This window comes from Chelmon rostratus, chromosome 13, assembly GCF_017976325.1.
Source record: "Chelmon rostratus isolate fCheRos1 chromosome 13, fCheRos1.pri, whole genome shotgun sequence".
NCBI classification, from domain to species: domain Eukaryota; kingdom Metazoa; phylum Chordata; class Actinopteri; order Chaetodontiformes; family Chaetodontidae; genus Chelmon; species Chelmon rostratus.
Window position 1 is genome coordinate 9895424 of NC_055670.1, and position 15798 is coordinate 9911221.

Sequence of the window (15798 nt, forward strand, 5' to 3'; positions counted from 1 at the left end):
CAAACTGTGTCTTTGGAGGACATCACCCATAAAGTCAAGCACAAGTCTCTGAGCAAAACGATAGAAAAGCAGCAAGCTAAATCTGGCCTAAAATTGGAAATACGATGCTACAACACCTTACAAAACGAATACGTATGATCTGACACATCTGTTTGCGGGACTGGAGATCGTTACTCTGCAACACTTTTCCAGCTAACAACATTAATCGGAGCCATTTTCAAATCTTGACACACTTGTTATCATCTGTTGCTATTGGAGATAAAGGGTCTGAGAGAGAGGGACAAAGTGGAGGAGATTATACTTAAAAAAGAAAAGAGTTCAAGACACAAAGAAGAGCAGCAGACAGTGATTAGTGTGTAGCTTATTAGAATAATTTGTGCAGATGTGATGTCTTGCTCCCGACAGAAGGAGCAGGAATGATTTTGCCCTTTATGAGGCACTTATCAGTCTGAGCTGGAGAGCGGCTGAGTGTTGTTTTTGCACGGGTCAGACTGTTTAGCATCACCTTTGATTTGACATCGCTGCCTCCAACACATCTTGAAACTGTGATAGTGAAACATTTGAGTGTGAGCTGGAGTCACGTTGCTTCAGTGTGAAGCAAAACAAAACAAAAAAACCTGACAAAGTGAAGGTGGAGGTTTGGGTTGTGGCAGAGGTACCTGATGAAACCGAGGCCCTGGACACAGAAATGGTGGGGGCGCCCGAATTCGTCCTTTGATGGCCGGCAGTTTTTTTCTCAGAAGCACTGTCGCTGGAGTGTAAACTGGCGACGCTCTCCGCTCCGTCGGGCTGCGCGCAAACACATGTGAGCACACCGAAGCTGTTAAAAAACATTTTAATCTGGATATTCTTCCCCAGTGTCCCCAGCTGTATGTGTGTCGGTGTGTATCAGTTGCTGACCCTGACCCTCCGGTTGTCGCTGGGTGTGGAGGATCTGTCCGACGTTTGGGAACGCAGGTTGTTGAGGACCGTGGGCATCCCTGAGGACTCCAAGGCCACCACACCGCCCCTGAAAGCCATAAAGAAACCAGCTCAACAACAAGCCTCCAACAGCCATGACATTCCTCCACTGCACTGTCCCACCACAAAACCTATACTGAAGCCTGTTCCACCCATTTACCCTGCCGACACAGCACACACATCTTTTTAAAACCGTATTTAGAGCTCAAAGCGGGTGGTTTCAAAACTAATTGAATGTGAGCTCTAATGGAGCTATGGTATGACGTTAACATCATACTGGTGCACAGTACATAGCTCAGTCTGTTGATTGGATGGACACCTGTTTGAACGTGGACTCGGAGCAGAGCGAACACTTCGCACGCTTTGTGCGTCTCCATCCGAAACGGATTTGGCACTGGCGCTGTCGACTCCGTTCTCCGGCTTCAAGGCGGGTCGGCTGCCCTTCTTATTCGTCTTCATCCTTCTACACACAAACACACAAACAGGCGCACGCACACTGTTATCTACTCTATATTGGAGTTGTCCAGTATCCATGTCCATGTCCCATGTCACTACGCCGTGTCTCTCTGCTCCCTCTGCTTTATCGAGATCATGTTGGTCACTCAACTCTACGGTTTGCATCCTGCACAGGAAACACACTGGTACATTATTATATTGGTTTTCTGTCCAGTTTGTTTCTCTTTCTTTTCTTAGTTAACAGGATCTCAAAAAGCCTTTCTCATAGATTTTAGTTAAATTTCAATGAACATTGAATTTTCAGCCATGATGGTGGCGTGGCTGCAAAATGTTGTACAGACATTCGTGGTCCTCAGAGGATTAAGCCGACGGACTTTGGTGACCCTCTGACTTTCCCTCTGGCGCCACCATGAGGTTGACATTTTTAGTGAGGTGTTGCCGTAAATTTTAGTACAGATAGCCATTTTGCCCAGAGGATGGATTTCAATGACTTTGGTAATGCCCTAACGTGTCACATCTCACCACCAGCAGGTCAAAGTTTTTACCTCGACAATTTTGGTTTGTGACAGAACTTATGACATTCCCATCAACCTCAGCTGGACTGCTGGGCCGTGACAATTACTAAGCCTTTACAATTTTATGAACCACGTTAAATTAAAAAAACATGGACAACATTATACCAATGGTGCCATTGTGAGCATGTTAATACTGACACACTTAGCTCAAAGCACTGCAGCTTCGCTTGTATGAAGAGATTGTGTTTGAATTAATAATCAATAATGAGTTACTTGATTTATTAGTTTGACAGTCTTCAGCAGTCAACAATGCATTTTTTCTGCATTTTTTCTCCTTTTTTCTGCTGCTCTGCAGCCCTGATGTCTGCTGTTTATCAGAGCTGCTTTGCTTTTCCTCTATTTGGCTTCCTCGTCTGAATCCCTGCGATGCCTTCAGGAACCATTTCAGTGCAGCCGAGATGAGGAGTGATGTTAGCTGGCATAATCCAATTACTGCAGTGTTACTTCACCAAATGTATTTTCAAATGCGTTCAGGGCCTGTGAAAAATCAAATGAGCATCCACTTGCTCTTTTCTAATGCTTTTGTACTGAGGTGAGTCCTCGACACAGCGGAGATTTCTTTCAAATGATTGCTTGAGATGATTTCATCCTTCCCGTCTGCTTCCTGCCTATCTCGCATATTTCATGTTGTGTAGTTCATTGAGTAAACCCTAGTCAATTCAGGAAATGTATGTGTTTGCATGGAAATAAACATCTCCACTTCTTACCCTTTCCTCCTGGCACCATCCATAATGCTGAGGACTGCACTTCTGTTGGATCTTGGGGTGTCGGATCTCTCCGACTCAGAGGGGGCCGACAGGTTTTCTGTAGACTTATTGTCTGCGGCTTGTGATCAAGAATATCAAGAATCCATTAATCAGTACATTTCCTACACTACACCACCACCCAACATACAATTTCCAGCCAATCATTACAGCTTGGATAACAGCTTTTTCAGTTTTCAGAACGTTAGTGGTGAAACTAACCGGCCGGGCTGCTCATGATCGTCTGTTTGATCACGTCACTGCTCGGCACTCCCTGTTCGAAGCGCTTGGACCGCTCCTCCAGGAACCACTCTCCTGTCACCACCTTCAGCTCCCTGCAAACACAACGAATGGACTCAACAGACTTCCAGGGTGTTTTTAAATGAAAAATCCACCAAAACTCTTGATTCTAGATATCATGAACTGGTGAGATATACGTGCAGGGTTCACAAAGTTAAATGTAAGGCTTTCTAAGGCATTTTTAATATCACACAGAATGAAATGTAATACCTGTTTCACACACATACTCAACTGTTTAGAACAATGAATCCTAATAATATCATCAATTAATCATTAAACATGACGAGGACCTGTATAGGCAGCAGAAAATGGATGTTCAAATTGGATTAAAGAATTAAAAAAATATATTTGTGGTCCATATGAACTGCATTATTATTATTATTTGCTAAAATCCCACACAAAAACATTTTATAACTAGCATTACTGCCCTGTGCATGACAGAAATATTCAAGACCTTTTTTTATGAAATGAAAGACTTCTTAATAACTTCTATGGGGAAACTCAAATCCCTGTGTTTTAAGACGTTTCACGACCTGAAGATACCTTGATGAAAACTGGTTTGTGCAACCACTTTCTCTCTCTCTCCCTGAAAGCCTTGATTTTCTGCAAGTGAACTTGAACTGTGGGTTACTCACGTAGGCGGAGAGAGCAAACACATCTGCGCACTCTAAGTGAGAGCTGAGAAAAGTTTTACTTCTTGCACTTGTTCAAGAACAACGTCTTGTGGCCACAGTGTGATTATTCAGGCCAGTGGCGGTGGAGAATTTGATTTGTCTGCTGACTAGTCCCTAATAGCTCCACTGTATCAGAGCTGTAAATTATTTATCTGACATCACTTCTTTGTCTATAATGTATAAACCAGTGGTCCCTGAACTACACACTGAAGCACTGGTCAGTAATGACTGGTGGTGAACATGCAACCAACTGCTGCATGTTCTTGTACCAGCAGATTGAACTGTTTATATGCACTTATATCTGCACTGAAAAGGCCAAAATAAGAGAAAAAAGGTACAGAGGTACAGCATATGTGATGGTTCATGTCCGTCGAGTGTTCCTGTAAGCCATGACAGAGCCAGCATGCATATACCAGGACACTGTTTGACCTGTGCTTTTCCCCCCATGGCAAGCCAAAAGGTCTACTATGAAAAAAGGCTTTTAGAGCTGGGTGATTTTTTTGGGGGGGTTGGGTGGATAATTCTTTAAAGCCTTCAAGAAGATCAAAGCAGTGAAACACCTGAGGCCTTCAAAGACAAATGGAGACAGATGTAGTGTCATTAACCATCTAATCTAAACCATCTGGAGTCCTTCCTGTTTTGGTCCCTGCAGGCGTCACACTTACAAGATCTTGGCACAAACATTGCACCTCCACTGGCGTGTGTTGGGAGGTTTGACGCGGCAGTCGCTGCAGACGCGCAGCTGACACTCCTCGCAGAGATCTCCACGGTCAAAGATCAGGCCCAAAGTCTTCAGGCAGCGGGCGCACTGTCGCTCCCCGAGCTCCTGGGGCCGATGGGAACCTTTTCGTTTGATCTCCAGCAGCTCATTCTTCAGCTTCCTGTTGGACAGAAAGAGGAGAACATCAAGGGATGAACCCAGAGGTGAACATTAGTTTCAGTGGTGACACCGATGCCCTCACCGTATCCTCTTCTCCTCGCGTTTCCTCAGTTTCTCGTCTTTCTGCAGCACCTTCAAGATCATCTCTCTTTCATGTTCCAGCAGAAAGGAGAGGTTCAGATCCTCCCCGATCTGCTCCATCGGTCCCTCAGTCTGCACTCGGCCAATGAAATCAGCCAAACAAAGATGTTGCAGGCACGAGGTCAGGAGGAACTACATTATGCTTCAAAGTGCTCCTCTTTCTGCAACATTCTGCTAATGATCGGGTTGCTGTTCTTTTGGTGCTGGCATAGTCTGAACTCCCCTCCAGTCTTCCCTCCTCTAATCATCTGTTTCTGGAGGAAGATGACAAGGTGTGACCACTCTCAGGAAACCTAAATGAGGACAAACAGACACATGGGAAAGTTAGTATAATATGGCTGACATTCATAACTTACAACAAATATCAAATAAAGGGACTGGAAATAACAGTCCTGGTGGATGTGCTTGTCTTCTGGCCAGCGTGAAAAGCATTAATTAAAATAAGACAATGATTTTCAGATTTACAAGCAGAAGTTATGGGTAGACGTTTGACAGCTCCACAGCAGCTTAACAACCTCCCAATTAGGCTTCAAGCCTGACATTCAGAGAACAACACCCACATTTCTCAACTTCCATTAGCAAAGCTCTATCTTCCCCTGAAATTCACAAAAGGACTTGTTCTAATTATCTGCTCGCCTGCGTGCCAATGCACACAGCTCCATAGCATTCATCTGACAGGTACTTTTGTACAAAAAGACTGAGTTATGCTATGAACGTGGCGTGGCTCTAGGGCTGCAAGTGTCAGTCAATCCACCATTTGGTCCAGACTAAAACATCTCAACAACTGTTTGATGGAGTTCCATGACATTTGGTGCACTTTTCATCTAGTGCCATCAATAGGTCAGTTTGTCCCCTCCATGTTTGCATAATGAATCAGCATGCTAACATATTAAAACAGTGGGATGGATGGATGGACATGGTAAATAAATCGTAAACGTCCGGCATGTTAACGTTGTCATTGTGAGCGTGTTAGCGTGCTGACATTAGCAGCGCTGTGCCTAAGCAGAGCCACACAGAGCAGCTAGCATGGCTGTAGACTCCTGTTGTCGCCAGTGCGCATACACACTTGAGCAGTTGGGAGTTCAGTATCTTGCTGGAACACAACATGACATATGGACAGGAGGAGTTGGGGTTTGAACCACCAGCCCGATGATTAATGGCTCTGTCTGAGGTATGACTGTTTAGATTATGATAAATGGTCCACATGGGACAGTGTAAAGCTTAGAAAACATCTCTCCTAACTGTAAATGGATCTAATTTCCAATGATGCCACTGTTACTCTGAGAAATTCTGAGATTTGAAGGCTATACATGACCACACAGAAAGAGAGATATAGAGAGAGATTTTCAGTCTTGCTGCAGTGCCTGATAAAAGCAAACTGCTGTGAATAACCTGATTTGCACAAAAATAGCTTTCCATGCTGTCAATAAAACCAACCATGGAGATCAGAAACTAATAAACAGGGTTATATGAGGCCCTGAAGAGAGGGACAAAATTCTGCCAGTGCTTGTAAAAATGAAGTTGGGAAATAAAAATTGAATGGAGTGGAGCGATCTGCATAAGCCCACACCAGCCTCCTTCAGTCCTTATTCATTACTCTCTCTTTCATCATCATCCTTTCTTCTCTCGCCTCTTCCCTTCACTTTACATGAATTAGCACTAATGAACCAGCAGACATCATCTCAGCTTCATTTGCAACCAAAGGCACATCATGGCGTCAGTGATTGACAGTAATGAACTGCAGCTGCACTGTAGTCAATGAAGAGACCTTTAAGATGTGAGGTGGGGGATTTAATAGAGGAAATAATGACAATTTACAGCTACCTTTGATTTTTTTTATTCTAATTCTGAATACAGACATGCCCTGCTCACCTATTCATTTACTGTGATCTCTTAGAGGGCTGATGTTTACCATGCTCATCATTACATTTAAGTGTTAGCATGCTAACATCGGCTAATTAGCATTAAACACATGTGCAGCTGAGGCTGATGGTGATGCCATTAGTTTTGCAGGTATTTGATCATATTTGGTCACATTCGGTCAGTTATTTGACGCATTCTGATACTGATCAGTACAATTGCAATTCATCCTCAGCAGAACATGAGCATCTGCGCCAAATTAAATGCCAGTCCATCCATCCGCTACAGGAAAAGTCAGGGGATCACCAAATTCAGGGATTCATCCTCTAGGGATGATGAGTGTAATTAAGTGAGTTTCAAGAGAATAACTGTAAGCTTTGTTGGGCTGGTAGAGCTCGATGAAACATCATCGGATCACCAATGTCAGTTGGGGACATCCTCTGGTCACCATAAAGGGGAAGAGCATAAAGTACAACCTCGAAAAATGCCCATAAAGTTGATTCAAGACCTGCAATTTCAACAAAAAATTGAACCCTACAAACGTCTCGAAGGTAGAATTTATTATAAGGCTTTGTTAGACCGAGTTAGTTTTAGCTAAGTGTAACAAGTTGGCAACTTAGTGTGTGTGAACAGGTCAATAGCTCAGAGGTCAACTTCTGGCAGCCAAGCAACTGGCACATGATACTCCTCACGCACTGGGCACACAAATACTTGGTCAACAACATCAATAAAGCAGAACTTATATTTACCTGAGCCTCTATCATATTATAGTCGTGCTGTGACAACACTATCTGGGAGTTTGTGTGCTGCAGTAGGCGTGGTGTCCTGGTGCAGCCCTCCCTGAGTACACACAGCACACATTCCTGCTGCCGCTCTCTCCGTCCCGGGTAAACACGAGCGAGGAGACAGTTAAACTTTGGCTTCTGAGCGGAGGAACTGCACTCGCTTCTCAGCTCTGCAATAATAATGTAGCTCAGAGGAAAGCTCGGTGACTCACTGCTCTCTCAACACAGTGTGGGGAAGGTTTTCATCTTTTCCCCCATTCAAAATTCATGATGCTCAAATATATAATGGACCATTTGTCACCAAGTGTACGCTCTGCCGGGGACATCTGGCCACAAAGCCACATTGTGGTCTGCTTGGTGTTTTGTGACTCTGTGGCATTTTACCACCAGTCAGTCCGCTGTTTTCTGCAGGTGGCCGGGCTTACAGACAGCACAATCAATCTGCCAATTAAAGACGGCAGGTGAGCTGAGAGCAGCTGGGCTCCTGTTGGCAGAACGGCAGAGTAGAGGTGGATGAGAAATGAACATGGGATAGACATAAAATACAGTCATTACCGAACATTCAGCAGGAGGACAATGGAACAGAGAAGCCAAGGTCGCACGATGCCTTCAGAGCAGCTTCAGTCCTTCAATACTTTTATCTCTGTGCCAGACCGTGTGTCAATACTGGGCTGTTCTCCACCAGGAAAACCTTCCAGTGTAAATAGTTGTTAACAATGCAAGATGACTCCTTTTATTTGATTATGCTCTGACATTGCAAAAGGGTGCATGCTTTGTGCTTCATACACCAGGTAATGTTTGGCTTTGGATGAAACGCTCTGCAAACAGCAGCCCTGTCACGGGCAGCAGCTCAGTGAGGCTTTAAAAGATAAGCCTGTTGATATTTTCCTGATTTGTGATTACTGTCAGCAAAATCCCCTGTAAAGTTCAAAACCAACAAAGAACGCATCCTACAAATATCGTCTGTCTAGCCAAAACCTGGTACAATTTACTTCTGTGTCACAGAGCACAAAAAACCATTAAAAACACATCAGCGAGCCACAGTGTTGCGCTGGATGACACATTCCTTCATTACAATCAACATGGGCGCTGTATGTTGTTTTAACTCAATCACACATGCACCATCCTGCAAACACTCTGCCGGGTCTGGCTGAAAATGGTCCCCCACAAATGCACCGTTCACTCCTGTTTGAGTGAAATTTGCTCAAACTGCAGTGCCCAGCTGCTTAAGGGAGCTACGGAGCCTACTTTAAAAATGAAACTACACTTCTGAGCCTTTTCAAACAGTTATGTATTCAGTGGCAACCGATGGGCTTAGTGCTTAGAGCCTCCGACAATTTAGGAAAGTCAGACTTCTTCAGAGACTGTTTGTCTCTGTGTTTTTTCATGGGATTTGTTTATAAAGAAAAAGTTTAAAATATAACAGCTTCATCCGTTAAAACGCTGCTTTGTTCACACTGTGTCACAGAAGTGTTAATAACCTCTATGATCATTTTAAGGCCGTGCCATACTTCAATCTCAACATGGCATTAAAAAGTTCAAACATCTGTCCTCTCCAGGTGTTAACTTTCTGGTATTGAATTGACATTGTAATATAATACAATACTATGTAGGTAAACACAGTGACTGTCAGCGCTCTTGAAGCTGGATTTGCTGCTTACTGGAGTTCAGAACTGGTGTAACTGGAAGTCTTTGTGAGTGTGATTTGGTTACTCGAGAGTTAAGTTGCGCATAACACAATTTCTGTGTGAGTATACACCCACATCCAAGTTCATTCATGAGGTTAAGTAGCAAATGAAAGGATCGCGCCCTTCCCCTGAATCTCTGCCTCTCACTATCTTTCTTCATTCCCAAACGTCATTCTGGTGTTGGAAGCAAAAATTCTCTTCCTGGCTTAAGAGATTATAGGGGGAAAAAAAACAACTCAATCATAAAACAGATGCAGTACTGCACATTAATTTAAGATATAATCAGTGGGGGGGGGGCTCTTGGGAGCCAAAACACGTGCTAAAGTGCCCCCTGGGAGCCAAAACATGCTCTAAAGTGCCCTCTTGGACTCCAAAACGCGCTCTAAAGTGCCCTCTTGGATGCCAAAACGCGCTCTAAAGTGCCCCCTGGGAGCCAAAACGCGTGCTAAAGTGCCCTCTTGGATGCCAAAACGTGTGCTAAAGTGTCCCCTGGGAGACAAAACGCGTGCTAAAGTGCCCTCTTGGATGCCAAAACGCGTGCTAAAGTGTCCCCTGGGAGCCAAAAGGTGTGCTAAAGTGCAGTGGCAAGGACACGCTATATGTGCCCTTTTTTTCCTTTCCGCCCCTGCCCTTCAAAAAGTCTGTGCACGCCACTGGATATAATGACTGCTGGGCAACATGGTTTATTATCACAAGATTAATGCTGATACTTTCCGGTACTGATTTACATCACAATGTAGCAAATGGAGGCAAAATCCCAGATAAAACAATCGAACTGATGTCTAAAGGTCTGTTTAATAGATAATCACATCACATGATCTTCATCATAGACGGACTTTGCCCAGTTGTCACAGATTTGTAGATAATTTCCCCCCCTCTGCTTTGAAACCAACAGAAACATGTTCAAAAAATAACAACATCTGGGCAAGCAATTAACAATTTACTACCTAATTTGCCATAATAAACCATTACGAGCTTCACAAAGAACCGGGTAAACTTAATATAATGAGCTGATAAGGACCGTGTCATGTGATCACAACAGCTGGTCAGCGAACCAGGTGGTGAAACTGTTTTCTCAACCTGAATCAAAAGCTCTGAGCTGAAGTACCTTTGCTATACAGCCGCATGGCAGTGAGGAGGAAGCTGGTCAGAAACAGCTCATGTTTCTCCCTCTTGATCACTCTTCACTGCTGAACTTTAATGTGAAACATCTAACCGACGCAGAGGCTTTGAATGCACCATGCACCTTTCACTCTGTGCGGATGCAGCTACAAAACCTTTGTGTGAGAGAGTTAAAGTGGGACGAACAAGGTTCAGCAAACATTTTCTGGTGTGTGGTGTGTTTCTGCAGAAATGTGGGTCATCCCCATCCTCTTCAAGATTCATCCGCTTCGACTTCGGCTGGGGAGCAGCGCAGATCTTTGGCTTTTTTGATACAGTGAGTAAATCATACAGCAGCTCCTTCACCCTGTATCAGCAGATTCTTCATCTCCTGGGAGGTTGATGTTTTTCCAGATAATTTCCCCAAGCGCCACATTTTCTATCGTGTACACCACCACACAGTGTTGACAGGGGCGGCTATAGCGTGTCCAGGTCATTAATATTTCATCCAAATTGCCAGTTCCATGTAACAGAAAGCTGCACGAGACTGTAAAACCTTATTGTGTCCAGATGGTTTTCTTGAGGTTGAAGGTCTTTAATGCACCATGGCTCAGCTCTTTCGTATAACCCGTAATCCCCCAGTGGTAACTCACAGGATGCTGTATGTTTTCCTCCTGAATCATTAATGTGAGACAGAAGGCACTAGACAGTAATGATGATTGGCAGGGGCCATCTCGAGTGACCATTAAACAGCTTGTCCCTTCAACTCAGCCAGAGACATCCCTCTGCCAGGTGCCAGGGCTTTATATGGCGCACACGCACACACACACACACACACACACACACACACTGGTAGACATGCTTCAAGTGTGGAAAACAGCTAATCATCAACAAAAGTCATAACAACACACTGCTTACACCAGTGTTGTGGCTTCGGTATTTTCTGCTAGAACAAGTAGGGGCTGTTTTCTGGACTGTGTGCCGCCTACATCCATGCATGTTAACTGACATGTAATCAAACAATAAGTCCAATGAAAATACCAAAACAATTAATTGATCCTGACAACGATTATCGTCTGTTTCGTGATAATCTCTCTCACAAAATCCCACATGCATGTCCTGTCGTACACACTCAAAAGACCACCAAATGTGTAATAATCCGCAGGTAAAAACTACAGGATCCCTGCGTTTCCATGTGCAACCCACAAAAAGATGCTCCATGAGCCAACACCACCGTTGTCGTCCATTGCCATCAGTGGCAGAGAGAATCAGGCCAGACAGCAGAACGAACTGGACTTTAAAGCCAGGCAGGGTGTTAAATGGCCTCACTGATTCCTGGGGGAAATATCCCGACGACGACATATGCGGTGATGATCAAAGCACAGCAACAGTCAGCGGACATAAAATTCAATTGCTTTTAGAAGTGAGGGGACGAGATGAAGAACAAAGCTCTTGAGATTGAGTTCTGCCAGAGAGTCAGGCCAAACAAACTTACCAGCAGCAAGTCTACAGCAGTAAGCAAGCAGGCAGTATCTGTATCGTGCTTGGCGTGTTGTGCAGCAGAGTGCAGTGCAGATTCTGACAGAAGTCCATATGGACGCTGTTGTATCTCAAGATGCTCTCTAGCTCGCCCAGCTTATGTCAACTTAAAGGAAATGAAGCAAATAAGATTTATCCCGCTATCACTGCCGCGGATCTCCCCGTGCGTAATCCACTTCCTGAGATCGGATGTGGAGCGGTGTTCGCAGCGAGGTGAAATCAATACGCAGCCGCTGTCTACGCAGAGAGCTCCAAATGAGATCTGGCATGCTGGAGGAGACCGGAGAGGCTTCTGGGAAGATGCACAGGGCGGGTTGTTGTGAGCAGGAGACAAAGCATTCAATGATACATGACATGTTTGTCTGAGTGGAAAAGATCCCTGCCTGGGTGTGCTTTTCATTTAAGTGGTCCCTCTCACGCACACACACACACACAGTTGTATTTCCATCATTTTTGGGGACATTACATAGACTTATATTCATGTTTTCTCAGCATAATAAGGAAGACGAGTCCCCACAATGCGACTGTGTAAACACTTAATGTCCCCACAACCTGAGGAAAACAATCTCTCTCTCACACATACACACACACACACACACAACACCTCCGGGCAGATAACATATCCGCACCACTGCAGTGCACTAATGACCCTCTCTCTCAGCCTGGAAACCTGTCAGACACACTGTCCATGTCAATGCCAATCAAGCAAGGACCTGTCTGCACATATTCCCGTCACTCCTCTTCATCCTCCGGCCTCTCTGCACGGCGGTAGTGCCGCTGAAACACAGCCGTCGTGGTTTGTCAATCACAATCCAATTTGAAACCTTAATTACTTGGTTGACTCAAAGGTAATGAAGCGACATTAGACTCCGATATGAATAACTCACCTCCGTCAAGCCTGACACTATGCATAACGGTGTCTGGCGTTTTGTCTTGGCCAGATTTGGCTGTTTGTCTCAGATTTTAAGTCTACGGGGAGGGTGGTGGTGTCAAACTGGAGCTGAAAGACTCCACCAGAGCAGAGGCCACTCCTTTGATTCTATCTCTAAACTGGCTGTCTACGCATTTTCACGCTCAGACTGAGAGGCAGCACAGGAGAAGAGGACACTGTGAAGGTCGGGGAATGCTGGAAACAAACAGGTTCATGTGTCTGAAGGCAAAAGTGTTTCATAACTTTTGTCTGTACAGCCACACTCGAAGCCGGGGTGAAAAGGCGGACGCAATAATCGCTCAAACACACTCCTCGACAGTCTCTCCTGGAAGTCAATGATGGTGTTGCGCTCGTTTGTAGACATGAAAAGTGACAGAAGAGGTTGTACAGAGAATAAAATAACAACACTTTAGCTCAAATCCTCCTCATTCTCTCTCCTCCACACACCTGGCCAATCACTGCACAGAGGGCGACGAGGAAAACCTTCTGGTTAATCTTCACTTTGATGATTTTAAGATCTTTTAAGATTTTATAGAAGATCTTGATACAGCCTGTACGCATGGGCACAGTCAAATACCAAGAGCTTAAACATCTTTGCATCTCACACAGCCTTCTAGCGAGGCATCTAGAGTCTTGCAGAATCACAGCGAGGAGGCAAAACGATGAGGGCAACTCTCGGTCAATGCAGCTCCTCATTCAATATTGTCAGGGGAGTCTGGGACTTCTCCAAGGTCCGTCTTATCTTCACCTCCAGGCACCAGGTGTGAAGGGCTCTGAGGCCTCTCAGGTTAACTAACATGTCAATGCCTAAATTAAACATTCCTTCAGATTCTTGCATCTCTACCACAGGAGGAGAATAATTGTTGAATTGTTGATTTCAGGAACTTGAACAAATGATCAGATGCAAACTGCCAGCTACTCCAACTGAAGCAGATGGTACGATGGAAAAAATGCACCGTTATCCCCGTTTGAGCGATGATCTCTTCATGGCGTCTGACTTCGCCTTCAGGCGCGGCCTTTCGGAATAACTAGAAAAGTGTGGGTAGAGGAGGCTTCGGACTCTGTTCTACGACCCAACAAACACTTTGTGTGACGCAAAACGAAACCCTGAGAAAAGTGTAGATTACAAACAACAGCAGCCGTGCTGTCAGCTGCCTTCCAGCTGTGGTGGGATGTCAATAAGTACATTTATTGATTTATAAGGAGCTTGTGCTTTGCTGGAGTTTATCCATTTCATTTATACTTCTACAGCACTTCATTTCAGAGGCAACTACTACACAACCATATATGAAACTAGACAATTCCGGCGCCACCGAAATTTTGACGGTGGCACAAGGGGGCTGCTGGTGTTATCTATACCACTGTTTCTCAAGCCTGGTCCTGGAGTACCACTGCCCTGCATGTTTTAGATGCATCCCTGCTCCAGCACACCTGATTCAAATGAATGGCTCGTTATCAGGCCTCAGCAGAGTCCAGTAACGAGCTGAGCATTTGAATCAGGTGTGTTGGAGCACGGAAACATGTAAAACATGCAGGGCAGTGGTACTCCAGGACCAGGATTGAGAAACACTGATCTATACTAAACATTCAGTCATCACAATTTCAGTTCAAGATGTCTCTCCCTTGTTTCAACTAGTTAAAACATAATTGAAGGTCAAGGGACAATATACATATTTTTAATTAATGAGAGTTAATGGGAGAGACTCCCCTGCAGGAGAGCAGGGCAGCTGGTGCAAAATCCCTCTTTATTTAAATTTGGTGGGGGCTAACCCTTTAAAATTGAAATCAGAGGCGAGAAGAGACGTTTGTCTACAAAAGGATCCAAAAATTATGTGTCTCCTATTCACCGTTTGGAGTTTATGACAATTAAAAAAAAGATTTCAGGCGATTTCTCACTGCCTCTCGCACTCTAGCTGATGACATCACCCACTCTAGGGGCAGAAATTCTGAGCATTTTTTGAGAAACTTTATGTTCGTCAGGGTTCGAAAACCGTAAGAGATATCAAAAAATTATCCGACAAAATTATCTATGTTTTAAAGTCTTATTTTTCATATTCCGCCAGAATTTCGGCGCGTAACTAGTCCAGCAGCTTTGAGAAAACCCTCGCAAACTATGTGCTCTGTAGTTATGACAGGATTTGTTAATAATTTGCAAAGCTATTCGCAAAAAACTGTGAAAAATTTCCCATAAGAAATGAATGGGAAATTTCCTCAAATTTCAGCCTTTTTCAAGTTTCTGCTGCCTCGCCATACTTTCTCCAAGAGACTTCATTCAAACTTTAAAACGTAGATAATTTTGTCGGCTCAAAATGAGAAGAATTTCTGCCCCTAGAGTGGGTGATGTCATCAGCTAGAGTGCGAGAGGCAGTGAGAAATCGCTGGAATTTTTAAAAAAAATTGCCATACAAACGCGAGCCACTCGCCTCTATAGCTCTTTGAGCCACTCGCCTCTATGAGTGGCTCTTGCATTGCCTTGTGCCACTAATTATCAAAATTAGCTCCACCTAGCATTTAGCGTTTTCACTTTTTATACTTTATATTTGCTGATAACACTTGCTTAGTTTAGTAACACTTTTAATGCAGGACTTTTACTTGTGGCTGTATCTGTGATGCAGTATTGCGACTTTTACTTTAAGTGAATGCACTTAGTATTTCCTCCACCGCTGCCTAGCGTACAGGCCTCTGTGTTTGACCACCACCATTGTTTAAAGCAATTCCTGCCCAAGCATGACTAACGTTTAAAACACTGCCCTTACAGCCGCGCAGCACACATGTCACAGCCGCCGCAACATTACAACTCTCGGAGGAGCCGTCTTTAGTAATGACCTATCGAGTCTGCAGGCATCCACACTCCCCTGCATGGCTCAATGAAGCAGAAAATAGGAAAAAAAAAACAAACCAACAGAGTTAGTGCTTTTAAAAACCTCATCCAGAGCCCCCTGTCAGCTGTCCTCTCTTACACTCCCAGTACCTTCACTCTCTGCTCGTCTGATTTCAACCTCACTGACCTCTGCTGCATCATTCTTATCTGACTGCTGCTTATTATCCTCGCATTGGTAGCTGTTTGTGTCATTTCACCCGCTAATTAACAGGAAAGGCCAGTGTGGGCTCAGGAAAAGGCTGCCACTCCTCCAAACAGAGCAGCAAAGCCAGGGACGGAAAATG

At 44.4% G+C, this 15798-nt stretch overlaps 1 protein-coding gene across 1 annotated transcript in view; it reads right to left on the minus strand.

The window, feature by feature from the left end:
- The window catches only part of sytl5 (synaptotagmin-like 5), a 36916-nt gene that overhangs the window by 13502 nt on the left and 7616 nt on the right, over positions 1-15798 (minus strand). The window contains exons 2-8 of the mRNA XM_041950640.1: positions 4671-5022; positions 4374-4589; positions 2957-3069; positions 2699-2816; positions 1280-1423; positions 901-1009; positions 660-789 (exon numbers count right to left, since the gene is read on the minus strand). Of these exons, the coding sequence (XP_041806574.1) occupies positions 660-789; positions 901-1009; positions 1280-1423; positions 2699-2816; positions 2957-3069; positions 4374-4589; positions 4671-4789 (949 nt within the window). The 5' untranslated portion in view covers positions 4790-5022. The remainder of the gene's footprint in view (positions 1-659; positions 790-900; positions 1010-1279; positions 1424-2698; positions 2817-2956; positions 3070-4373; positions 4590-4670; positions 5023-15798) is intronic.